The 25,309-nt window shown below is 33.1% G+C and overlaps 1 protein-coding gene across 1 annotated transcript in view; it reads right to left on the bottom strand.

Annotated features, from left to right (window-relative positions):
- Positions 1 to 25,309, bottom strand: part of VWA8 (von Willebrand factor A domain containing 8) — a 469,402-nt gene that overhangs the window by 421,059 nt on the left and 23,034 nt on the right. Inside the window, exons 2-4 of the mRNA XM_074191741.1 lie at positions 24,375 to 24,452; positions 1,977 to 2,107; positions 398 to 508 (exon numbers count right to left, since the gene is read on the bottom strand). Coding sequence (XP_074047842.1) covers positions 398 to 508; positions 1,977 to 2,107; positions 24,375 to 24,452 — 320 coding nt within the window. The remainder of the gene's footprint in view (positions 1 to 397; positions 509 to 1,976; positions 2,108 to 24,374; positions 24,453 to 25,309) is intronic.

The following is a 25,309-nucleotide window of genomic DNA, read 5'->3' as shown; positions in this document are numbered from 1 at the left end:
GCAAAACATATTTCCCTATTAGTCATGAACACATTTTTTAAATGATTTTAAAAATTAAAAATCATTAGTGCAAAGTTGATGATATATTGCTTCTAGTATTTTTTTCATTCGTGAAAAAAAAATTCATCCAATATAGGGCAATGAAGAGAAAGGAAAAGGAAACTACAAAGTCAGCAGTACTGGTCTGTAATCACATGTTTTTGTATAGTAATGTTTATCTAAGATCTCAATATTAAATCATCACTACATTCTCAAGAGTAGGAAAATAAAAGTAACTACATTAAAACTGTCTAGGAAAGATAGTACATTACAACAATGTCTCTAAGATTCAACTGACACTCTTCTATGTTCAACTCTACTGCAACCAGAAGAGTCCTGGAGTGAAACAGGAACTTGCCTGGTCAATGTAGAAAGCAGTTCCAGCTCGGATCTCCCTTCGTTGTTTCAGATCAGTTTCAGTAGTATCTCTGGACAGTGCAAAATACTCTACTTCTCGCCTGGTCAGCTCCTGTGGGAAAAGAGTGTGAAATTATTACAAAACAAAGTATTACCTACATCAAATTCTGACCAAATCATTTTACAGTATAAATGTTCAAAATAGTCAATTAGCCATTTTAAGAAAAATTTTGCATTAAAACTTATCAATGCATTTCTAGAACTTTAATAGGGATAGCTAGGTATAGCAGTGGAAAGAGTATCTGACCTAGAGTTAGGTAGAATACAAGTAATTCCACAACTGATAAATGGTCAAAGGATATGAACTGGCAGTTTTTAGACAAAGTAATCAAAGCTATGTATAGTCATAGAAAAAATGTTACAAATCACTATTGTCTAAAGAAACGTAAATAAAAACAACTCTGAGACACCAAGTCATACCCATCAGATTGGCTAATAAGACAGAAAAAAAAATATGTTGACAGGAATGTGGGAAAATGGGGACACTACTGATGATGTTGTGAACTGTTCCAACCATTCAAGAGCTCCAAAGATTATATAAAACTATACATATCCTTTGATGTAGAAATACCACTACTAAGTCTGGATCCTAAAGAGATTTTCAAAAAGAGGGGGATCCAATTTGTAAAAAATATTCATAGATACTTTCTTTGGGGTGGGAAAGAATTGGAAATTGAGGGGGTGCCAATCAAATAGGGAATGGTTGAACAAGTTGTAGTATGTCATTGTGTGATCATGAGCAAATTGCTTTTTCTTCAATGTGTCTACAAAGTAAAAGATGATAGAAGTTGTCATTCTCTACTCCACAGAAATGTCTTGGATATTGAAGAAAACACTGGAAGCTAGGTTATGATAAAAATCCAGTTTTTATCTTTTTTGGCATATATTTTTAACTATTATTCCACAAGATCTTAGTCAAACCATGATTCATTCATAAGATCCTGTCAGGGCAAGTATATTTCAATGCTGTGTTAGACTCCTAAATACTGAAGAAAGGAAATTACAAAGATGACAACTGCTTCTGAGTAGGATTTTTTTCTTTACTGTTAAAAAGATCTGAAAATTTCAAGTTACTGTACTATAGCTGCCAGAAAATAGAAAACAGTTAAATGAATATTGCCATAACATTTAGAAAAGTCAACAGAATTGGCCTTTTAAAATGGATTAAGCAATGTCCCTAAGGGATCCTAAAATTGAGTTTTGTTTTATAATCAGAAATTTGTTGATTCTGTCTTTTACTTGTGTCCTATGACTATATTTCTAAATTACTGAGTTTTGGTGTTGCCTGGTTAATAGCAAAATTAGCAAAGTTCTGAAGGGCATGTTTGCTTCTAAAGGGGAAGTAAACACATGCCTTGTCACGTATTTCAAAAAGTTTAACAATTTCTCTGGTGACTTCAAAGATTTTAAAGAAATCTTTTAAGCAATGAATTTATTTTGCTATTTTTATGTATTCTTAATCACAGAAAATCATTGTTACTTTAATACTCTAATTCACAGAAATAAAATAAATAGCTCACCAGGTACTGCATGGCAATAGAACGGCGAAGAGGTCCAGGAGGACCAATAAGAAAAACATCTTGCCCCAAAAGATCCTTCTGCATTATCCATCTTAGATGCTGAACTACAGTTTGTGCCAATGAATCTGAAACTGTTAAGAAGGGGGGAAATGTCAAAATTAGACTCCTAAAAACATGTAGCACAAAACTCAAACCATGAATTAGTTTCAAGAGAGTACATATATTGCTGGTAAGTCTTTAAATTTTAATATGTAAGTAAATTTCACTGAAACAAAGTTGATGCAAGATTAAACTGTTAAATTTCTGATACAATAAAAGGGGGATTAATCACAGACTCAGAAAGCTCTTCTATGAGTTTGTGATAACTACATGATTAGTTGACTTTTGTCTTGTTTGTAAAAATTGTCTCATTACTTCCATTTAATCACCCCTCAATAGGGCATCAGTCCAGTTTTCATATGCTCCATTTCAAAGAATATATTTAAACCATTCCCCGACCATCCCCTGGTCAAGCTCAGGCTTAAAAAAAAAAACACAAGAGAAAAAGTTCCTATCTATCTAAATTTTGTTGGTAATGAAATAAAAATTCTCACAAGATTATGAGATTTTTCTATGCATCAGGTATAAGTCTCCTTCAAAACAATATCCTTTTCAAATCCTATCCAGATGCTAAAAACACACTTCTGTCTCATTTTCAGGTTAATTAACCCTTATTTCTGGATTTTTGCTAAAAAATTTAAATTAATCATTTTCTAAATATGTTTGACCCTCAGAGGATTTAGACTTAAAAGCCTTTCTGTGAGAGAAGCAAAGTAACTTAGGAAAAGAGTGACATCAAAAAGTCCTTCACTCTCTGACCTTCAAAGCATACACATGACCCCTCCACCCCTCACACATACACACACTCACATACATATGTCCATGTACATGTGTATAAAAAAAGCAAAAATACCCTGCTTGCCTCCTGATTTCTTTTATGGCTTGCCCTAGAATTTATCTTGTCAGTTTGTGACTCTCTAACATAACCTCTTTAACACTCACCTCTGCAGGTTCCCCAGTGGGTAATTCTCTGTGGCTAAGAGAATATTAAATTAACCTTAATGGTCCTTCATTTTCCCTTTACTATTCAGTACTCCCTAAGAAACCTCAAACAGTAGTAACTGGGCTCCACTGAGATAATAATCTTAAAACAATTAGCAGGTAAATTGCTTTTCTAGAACTTCATTTTCCTACAATTAGGCAGAGGTCATCCTATATGCTCTATTTAAGAAGATACAGTAACATGGCCTGTCACTGATATAATTATAAAATACTTTTCTCTGTGTGCTTATTTTGGGTACTTCCAATCATATATGAAGTAAGTTATAAGAAAGAATATCACATACTTCAATATCTCTTCTACCTCACCAGCAGAATAACACCAATCCATGCTGGCAATGAATTAGAAATAGCTTATAAATTCTGATATCTGAAAATTTCTGAAGAAATGTAAATAAAAACAACTCTGAGACACCATGTCATACCCATCAGATTGGCTAATAAGACAAAAAGAAAAATAATTTTTGCATGACCTTGGAAATGTCACTTAACCTCCTTAGGCCTCAATTTCCTTTTTTCTACCAGTATGGCCCTAGATCAAATGACCTTGATGTCCCTTCTAACAAGACTTTTATGACTTCTGAAAATTGTGTGTGAAAATCCAACCTATCCATGCCTTCTTATCCTGTGAAACTTCTGTGGATGTTCTCACATAGATTCTCAGTAGAGGGACAACCTCACATGCGGAGTCCTTCCTCCAAGTCTATATTATGTATAGTGGATATCAGAGAAGCACTCTGGCTGTCCAACTTGCTGTCCATCTTTGATCTCACTGGCTCCTTTTCTGGACACTTCCTCACCAATATCTCCTATTCCAATACTTGCTTACTGTTTGAAGTTGGAAATGTATTCTAACCTAATCCATGTGTCCACTGCCCTCTGCTCAATTTTGGTTTTTCAGAGATTGACATTTCAAGATTTGTAAATGCACATTATCAAGAACATCTATATTAAAACAGTTGCTATACTTAAACTTGGTATACTGAAAAGCACCACACAATTACCCAAATAAAATCCAGTCAGCTCTCTTCCTCATATTCAAATGTCTACTTGCAAAGCCTGTCCTCAAATTATAGAATGAAACACTAATTCAGTTCCCTGGAGTTATGACTGCATGTCAAAGTCTGGGAAATACGCACTGTCTATCCATGTGACTTCTAGTATGAATTTGTTAAGTCAATCTCTTTTGAGGAATTATGTATCTCATTGAGGAAGTCCAGTAATATTCTAGGACTTGAGGCATTCAATATTTGGAAGATCTAATCATATACAGTGGGAATTATTAACCTGGAGTCAAGAGTTCAAAACTGAACTGATCACCTTTCTCTATAAACTCTCCCCACTCCAAATTTCCCTATTTCTATTGAGGGCACCTTCCTAGTTCCTAAGATTACAATCTTTAATTCTTCACTATCTCAACCCCCATATCCAATCTATGTAACAGCTTTCAGATATACACCCCCCCATTCCCCCCTACTGCTGCCACCCTAGTACAATCCTTTATAATGTTATGCTTGTTGATGGGTCTGCCTGCCTCCAATCTTTCTACATACCTAGTCATTCTCCACTCAGCCTCTAAAGAGACTTTTCTAAAGTGTAAATTCAATTATATCACTCTCTTTACCCTCCTCAATTCAATAAACTCTATTGCCTCCAAATACAAAAGACTAAAGCATTCAAAGCCCTTCATATCCTAGCTTCTCCTACTTTTCCAGTCTTCTTAAACCACATTCCCCAAAATGTACACTTTGATCTAGTGAGACTGGTCTCCTGAATATTGAACAAACAAGATACACTCCATCTCTTAGCTCTAGGCATTTTCTCTGGTGTCACACATACCTGGAATGCTTTTCCTCCTCTGCTCTTCCTACTGACTTGAATGGCTCCCTTCAAGACCTAACTAAAATCTTATTTTTTAGTTAGAAACCTTTTCTAACCTCTCTTAATATTAGGGTTTTTTATTTATAATTCTTTTCTATTTATCATTTATATGGGGTTTTTTTGGTACATATTTGTTTGCTTTTGCTATGTCCATTAAATCGTAAGCTCCATGAAGGTAAGGACTTTCTAATTTAGCAGTGCCTGGCATGTAGCAGATGTTTTAAAATGTTTATTTACTGACTCAAGTCAGTGAACTTAGATTTTTTTGTTTTTAGGTTTTTGCAAGGCAGTGGAGTTAAGTGGCTTGTCTAAGGCCACACAACTAGGTAATTAAGTATCTGAGGCCAGATTTGAACTCAAGTACTCCTGACCCCAGGGCTGGTGCTTTATCCACTGTGCCACCAAGCTGCCCCCAATGAACTTAGATTTTTAAATTTTTTTTTAATATTTTGATACTGTATTTCAATATAATTACTTTCCTTCAAAAGCTTATGTATTTTACTTTATGCATTTAAAAACATTATTCTTAGAAGTTCATAGTATTCACCAAACTATGAAGAGTCCATAATTCAAAAAAGGTTTACAATCTTGATCTTATAAGAAGTAAAAGACATTGAAGGAATAAAAATAAGCAACGAGGCCCAAAACTATCAGTCTTCTCAGATGATATATGGCATACTTAGAAAATCCTAGAGAATCTATTTGAAATAATCAACAACTCTAGGAAAATTTCAGGATAGAAAATAAACACATAATAAATCATCAGCATTCCTATATATATAATATATATGAACCCCGGCAACAGAAAGAGAAATTCCATTTAAAATCACTCTATACAATAAAAAATGAATGGGAATCTACCTGCCAAGGCAAACCCAAGAACTATATGAACATAATTAAAAAACATTTTTCATACAGATAAAGTCAGATCTAAACAAATGAAAAAAGTTCAACTACTCATAGGTAGGCCAAGACAAAAATAATAAAAATGAAAATTCTAAATTAATTTTTATTTATTCAGTGTCACACAATCAAATTATAAAAAAAATTTCCTCATAAAGCTAGGAAAAATTATAACAGAATTTATCTGGAAGAACCAAAGGTAAATAGTATCAAGGCAATTATCTGGGATTGACTAAGAAATAGAGTGGTAAACCAAAGGAATTGATTAAGTTCACAAAGCACAGTAGTAAATGAATCCAGTTATTTACTATTTGTGAAAATCAAATATCCCAGCTTCTGGGATACAACTTATTATTTGACAAAAACTACTGAAGAAAATTGACAAACAGCATGGCAGAAATTGGGGGATAGACTAGAATCTTACAATATATATACTAAGACAGGGTCAAAATGATACATGATTTAGATATACAGGGTGATAACATAAGCAAATTAGAAGAGTAAGGAAGAGTTTATCTGTCAGATCTATTTAGAAAGGAAGAATAATGACCAAGAGACAGAGACCATTACAAGATGTAAAAAGGGTAATTTTGATTATATTATATTAGATTAGAAAGAAAGCAGAAATCTGAGAAACTAGTTTTCCAGTATCTCTGATAAAGGCTAATTTTCTTAAATATATAGAGAACTGAATAACATTTGCAATAATACAAGTCATTCCCCAGTTGAAAAAGGGTCAAAGGATATGAACAGGCAGTTTTCATAAGAAGAAATTAAAACTATCTACAATCAAATGAAAAAAATGCTAAATCACTATTAGTAAGAGATGTACAAATTAAAATAACTCTGAAGTACCACCTCACACCTATCAGATTGGCTAATATGAAAAGGAAAATGATCAGTGTTGGAGAGGAAGTGGGAAAATTGGGACACTAATACACTGTTGGTGGAATTGTGAACTGATCCAACCATTTTGGAGAACAATTTGGAAAGAGCTATAAATTGCATATACCTTTGATCTAGCAATACTTGTACTGGATCTATAGCCAAAGGATTTTTTTTAAAAAAGAAAAAAGGAGAAAGGAATGTCTTAGTATTTTCAGTATTCTGTAGCCTTCAGAATGGATTTGTCAAGTATTTAGTCTGGTCCAGACACTGATCCTGACTTTGATTAAATGCTTTATAGTCCTCATTTTAGTCCTGGGGGACTAAGATATTAAAATTCTAAATGCAATAGTTTCCCTATCACCAATGATAAAAAAACTGATAATAAAATGTTAACAAATTACCAGCTCTTATCTATAGATACTCTTCATCCACACAAGTCCTCCTCTAAAAGCCTCAATATGCCAAGGAGGTGACCTAGGTTTCCTAGGTCTCTGCTATGTGCCAGTCACTGGAGGTAAAAGTACAAAAGTAAAATAGTCATTTACCTCAACAAGTTAACATTTTTCTGTGGAGAAGGGGGTTAATGGAAGACTTATAGTAAATAAATATTAAGTGATTACCTAACAATTAGGTAAAAGAAGAAGAATCTTTTAAACAAAGTATTATTTGAGTTGAGGCTTGATGGGATTTAGAAGTTCAATGAGAGACTGGCCAATATAACCAGAAAGGATAATGATCATTGTTGGAAGGGTTGTGGGAAATCTGGGACACTACTACACTGCTGTCAGAGCTGTGAACTCATCCAATCTTTCTAGAGAGAAATTTGGAACTATGCCCAAAGGGCAACAAAAATGTGCATACCCTTTGACCCAGAAATACCACTACTGGGTCTATACCCTGAAGAGATGATGAAAAAGGGTAAGAACATCACTTTATGAAAATATTTATAGCAGCCCTGTTTGTGGTGGCAAAGAATTGGAAATCAAGTAAATGTCCTTCAATTGGGGAATGGCTTAGCAAACTGTGGTATATGTATGTCATGGAACACTACTGTTCTATTAGAAACCATGAGGGATGGGAATTCAGGCAAGCCTGGAGGGATTTGCATGAACTGATGCTATGTGAGATGAGCAGAACCAGAAAAAACACTGTACACCCTAACAGCAACATGGGGGTGATGTTCAACCTTGAAGGACCTGCTCATTCCATCAGTGCAACAATCTGGACTAATTTTGGGCTGTCTGCAAAGGAGAGTGCCATCTGTATCCAGATAAGGAGCTGTGGAGTTTGAACAAAGTTCAAGGACTACTCCCTTTAATTTGGGGGGGGGGACAGATCTTATTATCTGATCTTGTTATCTCTTAGACTTTTTGTCATTTCCTTAAGGATATGATTTCTCTCTCATCACACTCAATTTGGATCAATGTACAACATGGAAACAAAATAAAGACTGACAGATTGCTTTCTGTGGGGGGTGGGGTGGGGGAGGGAAGTAAGATTGGGGTGAAAATTGTAAAACTCAAATATCTTTAATTAAAAAAAAAGTTCCATGAGAGAAAATTTTGCAATAGACCAGGTGAATGAAGAGTGATGAAGGTCTAAAGTAAATCTATGTGGCTGCAGAAAAAAAGGCTGAGGGATATAGAGAAAAGAGGAGAGTTGCTATAAATAGTGCACATTCTAATAGGGTCAATCACACTAGAAAAGCTTCATCTTCATGGGTATGAAGACTGAGCTAGGAAAGGGCAAGAAGGTTAAATACCAGTAGGTGATCAATTCTTTAGTCACAGAAGTTCATGAAACTAAGTAAAATACATTAAAAATACACAAGACTCAAAGTCCTATGAAGTACCCTTTTGGCTTCCACAGGAACAATTATGGATGGTATTGAAAGGGGTATGGAGTAGAAGAAGGATGAACTAAGAACCACAAAGTTTTTAGACCATTTAAGTGCAAGATTTTTGTTCAATAAGTTACAATATTAGACTGTCACAATATTAGAATTAGAGCACATTAATATTCTCATAATAAAATTAGAAAAACTAAAGCAAGATTTAGCTAGGTGGAAAGATGGCTCAAAGGTTTTCCTTGCACCAACAAATAAAGGGATTAGTGCAGTTATCACAACATAGTCTGAAAGACAATAAAAAATATTTCTTGGGACATATTGTCATCTCTTACAATGCTCATGATAAATATAAACAACATGGCTGTCAAGACAATATGACCAGGAAGGATAATGATCATTGTTGGAAGGGATGTGGGAAATCTGGGACACTGTTACACTGTTGGTGGAGCTGTGAACTCATCCAACCCTTCTGGAGAGCTATTTGGAACTATGCCCAAAGGGCAACAAAAATGTGCATACCCTTTGACCCAGCAATACCACTACTGGGTCTATACCCTGAAGAGATGATGAAAAAGGGTCAAAACATTACTTGTACAAAAATATTTATAGCAGTCCTGTTTGTGGTGGCAAAGAATTGGAAATCCAGTAAATGTCCTTCAATTGGGGAATGGCTTAGCAAACTGTGGTATATGTATGTCATGAAACACTATTGTTCTATTAGAAACCAGGAGGGACGGGATTTCAGGGAAGCCTAGAGGGATTTGCATGAACTGATGCTGAGTGAGATGAGCAGAAGCAGAAAAACACTGTACACCCTAACAGCAACATGGGAGTGATGTTCAAGCTTAAAGGACTCACTCATTCCATCAAGGCAACAATCGGGAACAATTTGGGGCTGTGTCTGCAAATGAGAGTGCCATCTGTATCCAGATAAGGAGCTGTGGAGTTTGAACAAGTACAAGGACTATTCCCTTTAATTTAGAAAAAAACAGATATCTTATTGTCTGATCTTGTTACCTCTTAGACTTCTCTTCTTTAAGGATATGATTTCTCTCTCATCACACCCAATTTGGATCAAGGTACAACATAGAAACAAACTAAAGACTGACAGATGGCTTTCCATGGGGGGTGGGAGGGAGGCAAGATGGGGGGGGGGGGATTGTAAAACTCCAATATCTCTAATAAAAATAAATTTAAAAAAACAAAAAAAAAAGAAAAGCAGCAGGTCTAGCAACAACACTATGGAAAATCAGTATACTTTATAGTTTGAGAATTTAACCTAGGTTGCTGTGACAGTGTCAATCTTTCATCTTATAGTTTGGCCCCTAAAACAATGCAATAATACTAGGAAAAGTACTTACTGCTGTCTCCTATCTTCCCACAGATATTTCTTTTATTTTTTTTTATAAACTTGATCTTAAACACACAGAGAAAAGAACAAAAAAAGAGGATTGTATAATGGAATGATAACCTATTGTTATATAGTTTTTAAAGCATATACTAAACAATGTTAGTAATAAATTTAGCTAATTATTATCCATTTTGAATTTTAAAAAAAATGGTTGCCAAGAGAATAACTGCATGTTACACTCAATATAGAGGATGAAGAGTATAAATTATATGAAGAACTTGATGAAATCCTGGTTAACTTCTTCCAAAGAACTAATGATAAGCACTCTACCCATCTCCTGAGAGAGTTGATAAACTCACATTGCAGAATATGACATATATTTTTAGGACACAGTCATGTGGGCATTTGCTTTGTCTGACTATCCATATTTGTTACAAAGATTTTGCTTTTTAATGGGGCAGGAAAAAACTGAGGGAGAGAAATAATGCCAAAAAGGAAAAAAAAATTAAAGCATTTTTAATGCAAAGGAACAGAAAATAAGGTTAGAAGGGATAACAAATAAGATAGCTTTGAAAGGTACATGCAATAGCTATTTTATATATTTTAAACATTTATTTTATGCACTCTAAAATACATACTTCAGTATGGATTTCTTCAACATGTATTTAATTTGGTCTAGACACTGTTCCTGACTTCAATTTATTAAATATTATTACTGTGCCCTCATTTTAGTCTTGGGGGACTAAGATGTTAAAATTCTAAATGCAATAGTTCCACTATCACCAAGTATTTTACATACTTTTACCATATTTATTTTATATGCTTGAAAATTATAAACTATACATAATAAAAATTAACAGTGTTGTATATAATCTTATTTTTCTGTTCTAAAATAAGCTAGAGAAGAAAATGGCAAACCACTTTAGTATCCTTGCCATGAAAATTCCACATGAGGTCATTAAGAGTCAGATATGACTGAAAAACAACTGAATGATAACAAATTTAATTAAAAGAAAAATAAAGAATTTGCTAATTCCAGGAACTGAGAGGCTGAGGCTATTAGGTTTACTGATCTTAGAAGTACTTAAGAGAGTTGATTGTCTATATAAAAATTGACCATCTGTATGCTGCACTCCCCAGTGTAAAGACACTATGGAGGAAGAACTGGTCTAGATCAGAAACAAAATAGGTCAAAGATTCTGTGATAATAAACTATGGAACCAAGCCTGTGTGTGACTGCTACACTTTCAACCTAGACAACATAGGGAGATGCAAAAAGGAAGGGTGGGAGGGAGGAAGGGAGAAAGGAAGGCAGGCAGGGATTATTAATACATACACACACACACACACACACACACACACACACACACACAGAGCTATATTCCAGTTTTCAGTCCCAGTCCAACAATTATAGATCAAACCATAGTTACTTCTTCCATTAAAAGTTCAAATTTTTTTTGTTATGAATAGTACCCTTCCTAACAGATAGATAGATCTCTGAAGTCAAAAACCATGATCCTGACACGCTTCACCAAAAATATCAGTGTCTATTTTATCTGTCTTGAAAAAAATTCAGGTTGTTATACATAAAAAAATTCTCTTAAGGCAAGGCACAGCTATATTGGCTTATTAAGAAATTAGATTACCCTACTATAAAAGGTATCATGCTGCTATGAATGCTTGTGGTATATTTTACATTAATATTTGAAACTTGCTATATTTTTAGGATGGCCTTGAAAACATGTAGGTCATACTTAGAAACAATGCCAAAAATGGAAACAAAAATGTAAAATCGTACATCGGTACCATCTGAAAAACAAACTGCCCTGAAGAGCATAATAAAAACTTCAGTGTACATCAAAGAAATTTCCAAGATTCAAAATATTCAGACCTGAGCTATTCTTTTTCAAAAGTTCCTATTGCTAGTTATAATATTAACAATCAAGACAATGTCCACAATCATTCAACAATCAATTATTTCTATTGCTTCATAATATTATTTTCCTTTTACATACAAAATTATAATGATTCTTTAATGGCAAGAAAAATTTCCTATTTACATTGTAGTCAACATGCATTCCTTCCAAAGGACTTTCATGAAATCATAATCCTAGAGTGGGAATGAATCTTGAAGTCATCTACAATATTTTCCCATGAGTATATCTATTTAGAATAGACAAAACAAATGGAGAATGAGTTGAACCCAGAAATAAACAGAAGGAGGAAGGTGGCTGCATTGCCTTCAGAAAATGTAGCGCTCTTTAAAAGAACCTAAGTTTCTTCTGGTAAAAAGATTCATTTTTTCAGAATTCTATGGATGTTGCTTATGGCTCTAAGTAATTAAAATGAGTATTGCTCAGAGACAATAAAAATAAGCTGGCTGTAACATATAACTGATAAGGAACTTTGAAGACATTCCTAATGTTAAATGATTACTGATGGTGACTATGATATACTATATATATATATATATATATATATATATATATATATATATATGTATACATAATACATATGCACACATTTCATCCACAAGGTTATTATGTGTAAATAATATAGGCATATTCATTGTCATCCAGAATGTCACATGAAAGTTGTCTCTACTATGATAAAAATTTTGAAAAAAAAAGGCAACTTTTTCTCAAATGAGCTTTAATAAAAATACAGGCAAATTAAAGTAAAAATTCTAAACTAAATATTTGTTATCTACAAACACTAGGGAAAAGTTGGGGTAGTTTACACTGTTAACTCTATTGCTATCTTTGGGAGAAAAGTTAAAAGTTGATAGCAATCAATCAAGTACTTATTACAATATAACATTATTGTAAGGGCATAATGTTTAATCCTTAGCAGAGTGTTTGGCACATGGAACATCTTTAGTAAATACTTGCTTATTGACTTGTTCTAGACACTATATTACATTCTGGGAAACTTTCTTTTAAGCCATAAGGCAAAACTGAAATACTAACAACTGGAATGTATCAGGAAAGGTTTAACTGAATAAGGCTATATCTGTGTTAAGTTTTGAAAGAAATAAGAGATTTTAAGAGTCAAAGTGGAGAAGAAGTTTATTCTAAACATAGATGACATTCATGATAAAAGCACAGAGATGGGAGGGCAAGGATTGGATGCGAGGTACAGTTGACCCTGGCTGGACCACAAGTGAAGGAAGGGGAATAATCCAGAAAAAGATCAAAAAGTTGATTGGCGACTTGGTTGTCAAGAGCTTTAAAAGCCAAAGAGAGAATTCCACTTCTGGAGTAGAGTCAAGATGGTTACTTGAAGCTAGCATGTTCCTGGAGGCTTTTCCTGACACAACTTTAAATGAAGCTTCTACACAGACCTTAAAGCAACAGATCCTACCAAAAAGAAGAGCAAAAACAAGTTCTTAAGTCAAGATTGGAGGGATCTTCAGTAAAGTTCTTTATTTCATAGATAAGGGGGAAACAGCCCAGTGAAGGTGGGAGAATGGGAAAGCTTTTGGCGGGGAGAAGGCTTCTTAGCCACAGGTCTGGGCTCAGTAAATCAGCTAGAGAGCTGACCAACAGGGAGGGTCCCAACCCCAGACAAAGTCTGAGCCCTGAGAATGTTGGGGCAACAGATAGGACTAGGTTAGGAACAAACGACTGCATAGGCAGAGCCTGGGCATAAAGGAGGAACAAATCTCTGCATAGGCAACATCTTGGCAAGCGATCAGACAAGGACCAGATCTCAGCCTCAAAATAAAAAGCTTGGGACTATATTCCCTATATCCCAGGAGCAGAGCTTTACTATCAAAATGAGAAAAGAAAAAGTGCTAACCATAGTAAGATATTATTCAAGTGGGAATGATAAAAATACCATCTAAGAAAAAGAAAGCAGTAACAAATTACCTACATGTGAAATTTCAAGGGAGTTTGTGAATTGAACTCAAATCTGAAACCTCATGGAAGAGCTCAAAAAGGATTTTAAAAACTAAAGAAGAAAGAAAGAAGAAAAATGGAAAAAAGAAATGAGCTATGAAGAAGAATTATGAAAAATTGACTGAAGAAATCAAATGCTTTAAAAGTAATAATGACCAACAAGAAAAAGAATGCAACTCATCAAAAAATTTAATTTCATTAAAAAGGATAAAGGAAGGAAACTATATCATCTTAAAAGGCACCATAGTCAATGAAGTTATATCATTATTAAACATATATGCTCCAAATGGTATTATTGCATTCAAATTCTTAGAAGAGAAGTTAAATGAATTTCATGGAGACACAGGTAGCAAAATTATAGGAGTGGAGGATCTTAACCTCCCTTTCTCAGAATTAGATAAACCTAACCACCAAAAAAAACAAACAAGAAGGAAGTAAAGAAGGTGAATAGAATTTTATACCTCTGAAGAAAACTGAAAGGGGATAGAAAGGAATATACCTTTTTTCTGCAGTACATGGCACCTATATCAAAATTGACCATATCCTAGGGCATAAGAACCATACAATCAAATGCATAAAGGCAGAATGATTAAATACATCCTTTTTCAGATCATGATGCAATAAAACTCATGTATAATAAAGGGTTATGGAAAGAAATCAAAAATTAATTAGAAAATAAATAACCTAAATTTAAAGAATAAATGAATTAAACAACAAATCATAAAAATTATCAACAATTTCATCCAAGACAATTACAACAAGATATACCAAAATGTCTGGGATAAAGCCAAAGCAGTTTTTAGGGGAAATTTTATATCTCTTAATGTTTATATGAATAATATAGAGAAAGAAGAGATCAATGAATTGGACATGCAACTAAAAAAGCTAGGAAAAGAACAAATTAAAAATCTCCAATTAAATACAAAATTAAAAATTCTGAAAATCAAAGGAGAAATTAATAAAACTGAAAAAACCATTGACCTAATAAATAAAACTAAGAGATGGTTTTTGAAGAAAAAAACAATAAAATAGATAGCTAATCTGATTTAATAAAAGAAAGAAGAAAACCAAATCAAAACATGAAAAGGGTGAATTCACTATCAATGAGGAGGAAATTAAAATGACAATTCCAAGCAATTTTACCCAATTGGATACCAATAAATTTGACAATCTAAGTGAAAATGAGGAATATTTACAAAAACATAAAATACCCAGATAAAGAAAAGCGAAAATAAAATACTTAACCCTCATTTTAGAAAAAGAAAACGGAGAAACTATCAGCAAACTCCTCAAGAAAAAAAAAAAATCTCCAGGCCAGATAAGTGAATTCTACAAAACATGTAAGGAACAATTAATTCCAATCCTATATAATTGGATTCTGTATAATTCTATATAAACTATTTTTAAAAATAGGAGATTTGTCACATTTCCTTTTGTGACACCAATATGATACTAATACCTAAACCAGGAAGAGCCAAATGAAAGAAAATTATACACCAATCTCCCTAATGAAACAGTAATATAAGAGAATAAGAGATTATAACTAGTTATTCCTAGGATAATACACCATGATCAGGTAGGATTTATGCCAGGTAGGTAAGGATGGTTCAGTATTAGGAAAACAATCAACATAGCTATCATATTAATAACAAAACTAACAAATATCATATGATTATCTCATACATGCTGAAGAAGCCTTTGACAAAATATAACATACCCACTTCTATTAAAAACACTAGAAAGTATAGAAATAAATGGAGTTTTTCCTTAAAACAATAGGAACAAGGATGCTCATTATCACCACCACTATTCAGTATAGTATTAGAAATGTAGGTTTAGAAATAAGAGAAAAAAATTGAAGGAATTAGAATTGGCAATGAGGAAGCAAAACTTTCATTTTTAGTAAATGATATGATAGTATACTTAGAGAATCCTAGAAAATCAACTAAAAAACTACTTGAAACAATTACTTCAGCAAAGTAGTAAGATATTAAAAAAAACCCACATAAATCAATAGCATTTCTGTATATGAACAATAAAGTCCAAGGGCAAGAAATAAAAGATAAACTCCATTTAAAATAACTGTAGCAACATAAAATGCTTGGGAATCAACCTCCCAAGACAAACCCAGAAACAATATGAATACAATTATAAAATATTTTCACATAAATAAAATCAGACCTAAACAACCAGATAAACATCAATTGCCCTTGGTTAGGCTAAGCAAATAAATTAAAAATTAAAAATCTAAATTAAATTATTTATTCAGTGCCAAAACAATCAAACTACCAAAAAACTATTTTACAGAACTAGAAAAAATAGTAACAAAATTCATCTGAAGCAAGAATATGGTCAAAAATATCAAGGGAATTAATGGGAAAAAATGCAAAGGAGGGTACCAGATCTAAAACTACATTATAATGTGTCAGTCATCAAAACTGCCTGATACTGGTTAGAAACAGAGTAATGGTCCAGTGGACTTGAATAAGTATTAAAAGAAACAGTAATAAATGATTATAGAGATCTATTGTTTGACAAACCAAAGACTTTAACTTATGGGATAAGAACCCACTTTTGGACAAAAACTGCTATGAAAACTGGAAAATATTATGGCAAAAACTAAGCATAGACCCACACACAACCCTCTATTCCAAAATAAAGTCAAAATGGGTACAGAATTTAGACATAAAGGGATATACCATAGATCATTAAGAGAACAAGAAATACTCTGTCAGATCTATGGAAAGGGGAGAAATTTATGACTCAACAAGAATAAATCACAAATCATAAATCGCAAAACGGATGATTTTGACTATTAAATTAAAAGTTTTTGCACTAATCAAACTAATGTAGCCAATATTAGAAGGAAAATAGAAAGCTGGGAAACAATTTTCACAACCAATGTTTCTGATAAATGATTCATTTCTAAAATAGAGAACTAAATGAAATTTATAAGATTACAAGTCATTCCCCAGTTGATAAATGGTCAAAGGAAATGAACAGGCTGTAATCAGATGAAGAAATTAAAGATATCACTAGTAATATGAAAAAAACTCCAAATCATTATTAGAGATAAGCAAATTAACCTCACATCTATCTATGACTAAGATGACAAAAAAAGGGAAACGAGTAATGTTGGAGAGGCTGTGGAAAAATTGGGATATTAATACACTGGTGGAGTTGTAAACTGATCCAGTCATTCTAGAGAGCAATCTGGAACTATGCTCAAAGCGAAATAAAAATGATCATACTCTTTGATCCAATAATAAGCCTATAGCCAAAAGAAATCTTAAAAAATGGGGAAAATCTCACATGTTCAAAATTAGTAGCTCTTTTGTAATGGCAAAGAATTGCAAATTGAGGGGGTGACCATCAATTGGGGAATAGCTGAAAAAGTTATGGTGTATGAATGTTATGGAGGACTAATGTTTTATAAGGAATCATGAGTTATAAGACTTTAGAGAAGCCTGGAAAGAATTACAGGAATTGATACTGAGTGAAAGGAGCAGAACCAAGAGAACATTGTATATATTAACAACATTGTGAGATGATCAGCTACAATAGATGCAACTCATCTCAAATTCAGAGGTCAAGGACAAACCTGAGAAACCTGTTACAGACAATGCCATCCATATCCAGTAGGGGAAAAAACCTAGAATCTGAATGCATATGTCCAGTTTTTTAAAGATATCTCATGTTTTTTCTTCCTTTCTCATGTTTTCTCTTCTTTCCCCTTAGTTCTAATTCCTCTTTCACAAAATGACTAATATATAAATATGTTAAACCAAATGTACTTGTACAATTTTTATCAGATTGTTCACTGCCAAGGGGAGGGAGGAGAAGGGAAGAGAGGAACTCATAAATTTGAAAATGAACGAATGTTGAAAAACTACCAATTCGTGTCAAGAAGAAAATAAAATTTCAATTAAAAAAAGCACAAAAAAAAGCAAAAAGAAGAATTTATAACAGGACTCTAAAGGGATTGAGGAGTTATAGTAGGTCATGGAGTAAAGAAGTAAAATGACCTCTGCTTTAGGAAAATTATTTTGGCAGCAAGCTGTGAAGGAGGTGAATTTGAATAGGGAAAACATGAAGGTAGAAAAACTGGGAAGTAATCCAGATGAAAAGTGATGGAAGATTTGAACTAAAGTTGTGACCATGTATGTAAAGATGAGAATACATGAAAGAAACATTGTGAAGTTGGAAAAACAAGATTTGAAACTAACAAAATATATGGAATGAAGGATAGTGAGGAGTTAAGGATATTACTGAATTTGCATGGGCGATTGATTGCATGGGTGGAAGTCATTTCTGGAGATTTAGGGAAATTCAGAAGGGGAATAGAAGGGTTTTAGAAAAAATACAATAACCTCCATTTTTGACATAATGAGTTTATATATATACATATATATATGTATATATATGTATATGTATATATATGGAATTCATCTGCATAGATATGATATTAAGTGTTGCAATAGAGAGAGAGAGAGAAAAAAGAAGAAAGTTCAGAATAGATGATTGTGGATCACCCACAGACTGGTGGAGGTGGCATGATAAAGATGATACAGGGATGAAAACTAAGAAAGGACAATACCCCCTCAGACCAAAAAAGATTAGAATGGAAAACATAGAAAGATGACTAAAGATGACTACTACCACGGGAAAATACTTGAGAAACACAAAAGTAGAGTCAAAAACTGCCAGGAATTGACAATCAATACAGTAATAATACATTATCTCTCTCTAAAAATTGGCAGCAGATAAGTATAGAATCTTATACAAACTAGACATCACAATCATTACATTGGGAGAAGAGAATCTTGCCTGAATTAACTGTTGTTTTTGCTTTTTTCTATAAGAGAGTGTGCTGGGGAAACAAAGGAGAATATAAGGAAGTAATTTCTGTGAAAAATAAAAAATATCAACAAAACATTTCAATTTAAAAAGGAAAAAAAAGAGAAGGAAAGCTTTTGAGAAAATATGAGAATTGACCTATAATTTTAATAGGTAGATGGTGATATGCCTTGAGATGGGCATATGTTCCAATACATTGGCATAAAGAAATAGTCCAGAAGCAAGAAATAGAACATCATCCTGTATTACCAAAAAATAGAAAAAAAAAAACACAACACTAACTCATATAGAACAAGGAAAGTGATGAATCAGAATCAATTAGTAGAGAATTATAAACTCACATTTAAGTAGTAATATATACATAAACTTACATTTAACCTAAAATACAACAGTCTTCAGAAAAGGTATAAGAAATTCAGTTTCAACTATATCCCTTAGCAATAAATAAATAAAAAATGTGAGAAGCTAGACAGAGGTCCACTAAAAAAAAAGTAAAAAGTAGTTAACACAAGAGATTAAAAAATGGACTGTGTTGGAAGAGGTGAAAGAAAACAATACTGTTGAAAAGACAACATCTAGCTATGAAAAACAAACATTAATTCAATTCCAATAATTAATAATACAAGAAAATTTACTCTGGTGAGATGATTATGATGTTCTATAATTATTTTTACTCAAGCACACTGTGTTCAAGGATACTTCCAGTCCACTGTTTCAATAAGTAGCATGAAATCCACTGATTTTCACTTCCAGGACTGCAGATATCAGTGCTACCATCCAGATCACTAACAAAGTACATATAAATTTAATGTATTCTTTACTGCTTTTAAAAAAGTCCCAAAAAAATACTGATTTCTAGTGTTTTAAATAAATAGCATGACAAGTCTAATATTGGTAATTTTTTTCACACCACAAACTAAAAATGTTCTCCAAAACTTCTCTGCCTTTCCATTTTCTGTTAACTATATAACCAATCATTTTAATTTTCATTACTTATTCTTATATTCTTAAAAACAAAAAATCAAAATACAATAGTGATTGCAGGAAAAGAATACTTGCATTCAGATGATCAGGATTCTAAAGCCAGTTCTAGTATTAACTAGCTGTATGAGCCTGGACAAGTGTCTGCATCTGTATGGATTCTAAATTCCAACAGATTGTTGGATTCTGGCTTCTAATTCAATCTGCTACCTGTTTCTCTTTTATGAGAGAGTTCATCCCATTCACACTCACAATTATGATTATTAATTTTGCATTTCCATCCTATTTTCTTTTTTTATCTTGTCTCTCCTCTGAAGTCTGTGTTGCTTCTGACTACTACCTTCTTTTACCTGCTCTCCCTTTTATCAACCCCATCTTTCTCTTATTTCTTTTCATTCCTCTCTTCCCTGTTGGGTAAGATAGATTTCTAAATTCAATTGAATGGATTATTGTGTACACATACACACACACACACACACACACACACACACACACAACACACACTCCCCCCTCTTTGAACCAACTTAGGTAAGAGTGTGGTTCAAGTATCCCTCTTTCTAATCAATCCAATTTTTTTCTATCTTTCTAACATAATCAACTCACTTCTATGCTCCCACAAATGTAGAATACTTTTTTAAAGATTTCATTTATTTTGAGTTTTATAATTTTTCCCCCAATCTTACTTCCCTCCCCCTAGCTCCCCCACAGAAATCAATTTGTCAGTCTCTACATTATTTCCATGTTGTACATTGATCCAAATTGAGTGTGATGAGAGAAATGTAGAATACTTTTTTCTGCCCTAATAATGATAAAGTTATTACAAGTTATAGGAATCATCTTCCCATAAAAAATGCAAACAGTCAAACCCTACTGAGTCCCAAATGATTTCTCTTTCATGTTTACCTTTTCATGATTTTCTTGAGTCCTATATTTAAGAGTCAAATTTTCTTTTCAGTCCTAGAGTCTTTTCATCAAAAAGTACTCTATTCCATTAAATATTCATTTTTCCTCAAAGGATTATAATGTTTTTCTTGGTTGTAATTCTAACTCTTTTGCCTTACATAATATCATATTCCAAGTCCTCCATTCATTTAACATGATAGTTGCTAAAATCTTATGTTAACTTGGCAATGCCTCTAAGACACAATAGTTTTGCTTTTTTTTTCTGGTTGCTTTCTCTTTGATGGGGGAGTTCTGCAATTTGGCTATTATATATCCCTGAGAGTTTTCATTTTGGAATCTCTCTCTCAGGTGATGAGATTTCAATATCTATTCTACCCTTTGGTGAGACAATTTTTCTTGAAAATTCCTTGAACTATAATGTCTAAACTCTTTCTTTGATCATGCTTTTCAGAAAATTTATTATTAAATTATCTCTCCCAGATGTAATTTCCAGGTCACATTTCTGTTTTGCTGATGAAATATTTCACATTTCTTCTTTTTTTTCCTTTTATTCTTTTGGCTTTCTTTTTTTTTTTTTACTTGAAATTTCATGGAATCACTAAATTCCACTGGCCCAATTTTAATTTTTGAGGAATAATTTTCTTAAGTGGACCTCTTTGTACTTTTCCCATTAAACTAATTCTGCTTTTTTAAGGACATTTTCATCAGCGAAGATTTGTGCCACTTTTTGCAAATGATCAGTTCAATTTTATAGGTTGATACTTTTTTCATTTTTTTGCCTCTTTTATGAAGTTAACTGTCTTTTCATAATTATCTTTACATGATCTCATTTCTTTAATTTTTCTACCACTCATTTGATTTTAAAATTAATTTCCCACTATTCCAGAAATTCTTGTTGAGACTATGTCTAGCTCACACATTTTTTTTCCCTTTGAGGCTTTCCTTGAAGTTGATTTGACATTATCAACTTCTTCAGATTTTGAGTCATGCCTCACTATCACTATAGTAGCATTTTATGGTCATATAGCTTTTTATTGTTGTTAGTTGCTATTTTCCAACCTACTTCTTGATTTTTGAACTTTGTTAAAATTGAGCTCTCTTCCCAGTGGGGGGGGTAAGGAGAAGGGGCTTTTTCAAAATCATCTTTTCAAAGCTAGTTCTGGGCATTTGGAAGTCTTTTGGTGCTTCTAAGATAATGTGATCTAGGGAGAGGTGTGGCCACTATTCTCTTGGTTTGCACTCTGCTGCTTTTCAGAAAGGGACCTTGATTCCATGGGACTGCAATCAATACTGTTCCTCTGATTCCCTGTTCTTTGGGATTAGAAATAATATTGTACCTCAAGGTCCCTGTTCCCTCTTGACCAAAAAGTGTTACTCTCTGCCCTTAAACTGTGACCCAGAAGTAGGTATAGACAAAGGAGTTGGTAAATAGCATCTGATCCTATATCCACTAATCTCTTTCTAATGGGTTAGCAAGACTTCTTTTGTCTCTGGCTTGATAGCTTTCAAAATTGCTGCTGCTTCTGTCTCCATCAAATAGTGCCACCCCAGGTAGTTGATTCCATGTGGTTCTAGGCCAGCCTTCATACTCATGTCACAGATCTTTCTTTCCAAACTCCTAAGGTTTGACCTTTTGTTGGTTCTGTGACTCCAGAATTTGATTTGAAATATTATTTTAAAGTTGTTTGAAGAAGAGTTTGGGAGAGTTCAATTTAGAGTTTTCTCTACCTTCATGGCTCTGCCCTGAAACAAATATTCTTAAGAGTAAGCTATGAAAAATGTGACCTATTTAAATAGCACATCAAAAAGTGCAACAAAAATCTAAAGATGTGAAATGAGAGAATATTCTAAAAGAGAACTCCTTTCAAAGATTTTTTAATGTATTTGGGAAAAAATTTGCTCTTTTGTACTTTCTCTCAGCTAGAAGTTAAACACCTATGACATGGGATATAAAATATCTCACTGTCAAGATCCCCTGCTTGGATGTCCTCAATGGTTCCTACAGAATGTGACGGGGGAGTTCTTAGTGAGGGCTCCAAATGATTGTTTCTGTGACTGCAGCAGGAAACCAAAATATTCAGCTGATCCCAAGAGGATTGGCAAAAATCCATGCCATTCTAGGTACTTCCAAAAAGTGTAGTTATGAGATATGAGAGACAAAGTGGAAAGTATATAGGTTTAAGGATCAGAAGACTTAATCTCCTGACCTTAAACAAATCATTTAACCTCTCTAAATCTCTATTTCTTCATCTGTAAAATGAAGAAAATTAGACCTGTCATCCTTCAATTTGTGAGGGCCACATTAGCTAAAATATATAAAAGGATTTTGAAAATTGTAGAATGCTATACTCTAATCTAGATAGAAGATACGGTTACATATCCCAAAAGTATTAGTGTAGTTATTAAATTAATGTTATTAAATTAAGTATGGTTACTATCATATGATATGACTGTGTTGCTCTTGGTGGTTTTCAGAGAGTGCCGAAAGTAACCACAACTTTTTTTTTTTTGCTTCACTGATGACGAAAAGACCTTTTCACAAAGTGTACACAAAAAGTTCTTGGGTTAGTGAAAGCAGATGGTATTTGAAGAACTATGCTGTTTGTGACACTGCAAACTACCCCACTGAGAATGAATACAAAATCAATTGTAAATAGGACAAACAGCAAATAACAAGATTTTTATAGTGTACACAACTTTTTTGAAATTTAACATCCTTGAGTTCAAAAGCCTGTCAGTTATTCTTAAACTTGCAGGAATGGACCTTTGTTAGCCAAGAACATCAACTGCAATAAAGAGGATAATATTGGAAGCATGAATCAAATTTGAATTTTTACTGAAATTCGTGTCCTCTGGGTCTTAAGGCCATACTAATTTGTATTATTCTTTTATATGATCCCTCTCCCCATTTTTTTCCCAAGTATCATAAACCCTGATATCTACAATTCTGGGTTATTTGCCAGCATGTGCATACCTAACTGTCAGGAAAGGAAAGCAAAGAAGCTCCTTCCATACAGTGACTTTTTCCTAGAAATAAATAGTGATTTCATCAATAAATAGTGATTTCATCAAATAGCAACAAAACTTAGGGTTACTAAATGAAAAAGATGAAAGCATCCACTTTTAAGATGAAAGCAGTCACTTTTCCTTTAACAAATTCAAACTGCAAAATATAATAATAATGTATGTAGTCACTTTTTTCCATTTTCCTACTTAACTGTTAGTAGTTAACTGAATATACTTTAAGAATATTTTATCTACTATGTCAAAAAATGCATCTATCAAAAAAGTCTACACAAAAGGCAAAAAGATCATGTTTGATTTTCACCCTTCTCACCAAAGCTTAAGATAACCGTCAAAAATTAGTATTTCTAATCATTACAAGCAACATATGGTCTAGAAATTGTCATCAATAATAAGTGATAATTAACAATAATGTAGCACTTTGCTGCCAAAGCACTTCACAAACATAAAATTTTCTTATTCTTATTTTAATTCAATTATTAAGGATTTGAAACATTCAAGAAAATTTGAATCTGAATCAAAAGATTTTTTTCCTGGAATATTAGACAAGCATATTTCAAAGGTACTTTTAAGGTCATATTAACTTTTCAAAATATGTCATTATTTAAAGACTTTTTTTAAAGGTAGAAGGATACTTGGAGGTCATTGAATTTAACCCCTATCTCTTCGTAACATCAAAGGACAAACTTTGCTTAACACTAAGATGCAAGTAAATAACAACTATGAATTAATAACCATTATGGAAAATTAATGCTTCTTACTGTAGTTCTTTGGTACAAGTTCTGGATTCTTGGGAGTTTTCAGCTTATAAGACACATCTCCAATATGAATTGTATCACCTAAAAACAAAAATAAGTAAAATCAATTGCAGGAAAAGATGTTAAAATACGTTCAATAATGTTTTTCACCTTCAGGGAGGAATATACAAATGGGTCATTTATTTATCAATGTCTTTCACCCCCAAACCTTAGCACTTGTATGTATAAAGACTTTGGGGCAAATTTCCTCCTTGAAGTTTCTGCTACATAACAGAGGAATGAAGCATCTGGATGTTTGGATTAACTCCCATTTAATTTAAATGACATTGAAATACAATGAAATAAATAAATCTCTGTTTAAAAAAGAAAAAAAGCGTTTGTATTATTTATAGGGTACTACTACATAGATCAGGACTTAGGAAATTTCTAGCAGCAGGTCACTAAGGTACCTAACAACATGAACATAATTTTATCCCAAACTTCAAAAATGTACCTGATGATTCTCAATATGTCTATGTTTTACTATCATAAAAACCTTAGGAACCTACCTTGTCATTCATTTTTAGCAATCATGACCTTATGCCTATCCTAAATTCATCCCCACTCAACATGCCCTTAGGCCCCCTAATCTGGGTCTCACTTCACTATTGGTAGTCACTTTCCAATGAGATCACACTACTCTTTGCTTTTTTTCATTGGATATTGAAAAATGGACCTGAAACCAAAACAAATATATTGCTCTGCATAATAACATTTGAGATAGTCGAATCATTGAAGTGCTCTTCACTGTGCCTTTACTTCAGTAGTAGCATTTCAAATCTTCCATGTCCCTCAACTATATTCAAAGTACTGCACTAAATACTCTACAAATATTCTCATTTTAAAAGCTTACTGTTAGGGGTGGCTAGGTGGCATAGTGGATAAAGCACCAGCCCTGG

This window comes from Macrotis lagotis, chromosome 6, assembly GCF_037893015.1.
Source record: "Macrotis lagotis isolate mMagLag1 chromosome 6, bilby.v1.9.chrom.fasta, whole genome shotgun sequence".
Lineage (NCBI taxonomy): Eukaryota > Metazoa > Chordata > Mammalia > Peramelemorphia > Peramelidae > Macrotis > Macrotis lagotis.
The sequence above is the reverse complement of the archived record's forward strand: the minus strand, read 5'-3'. Positions and strand labels throughout refer to the sequence as shown.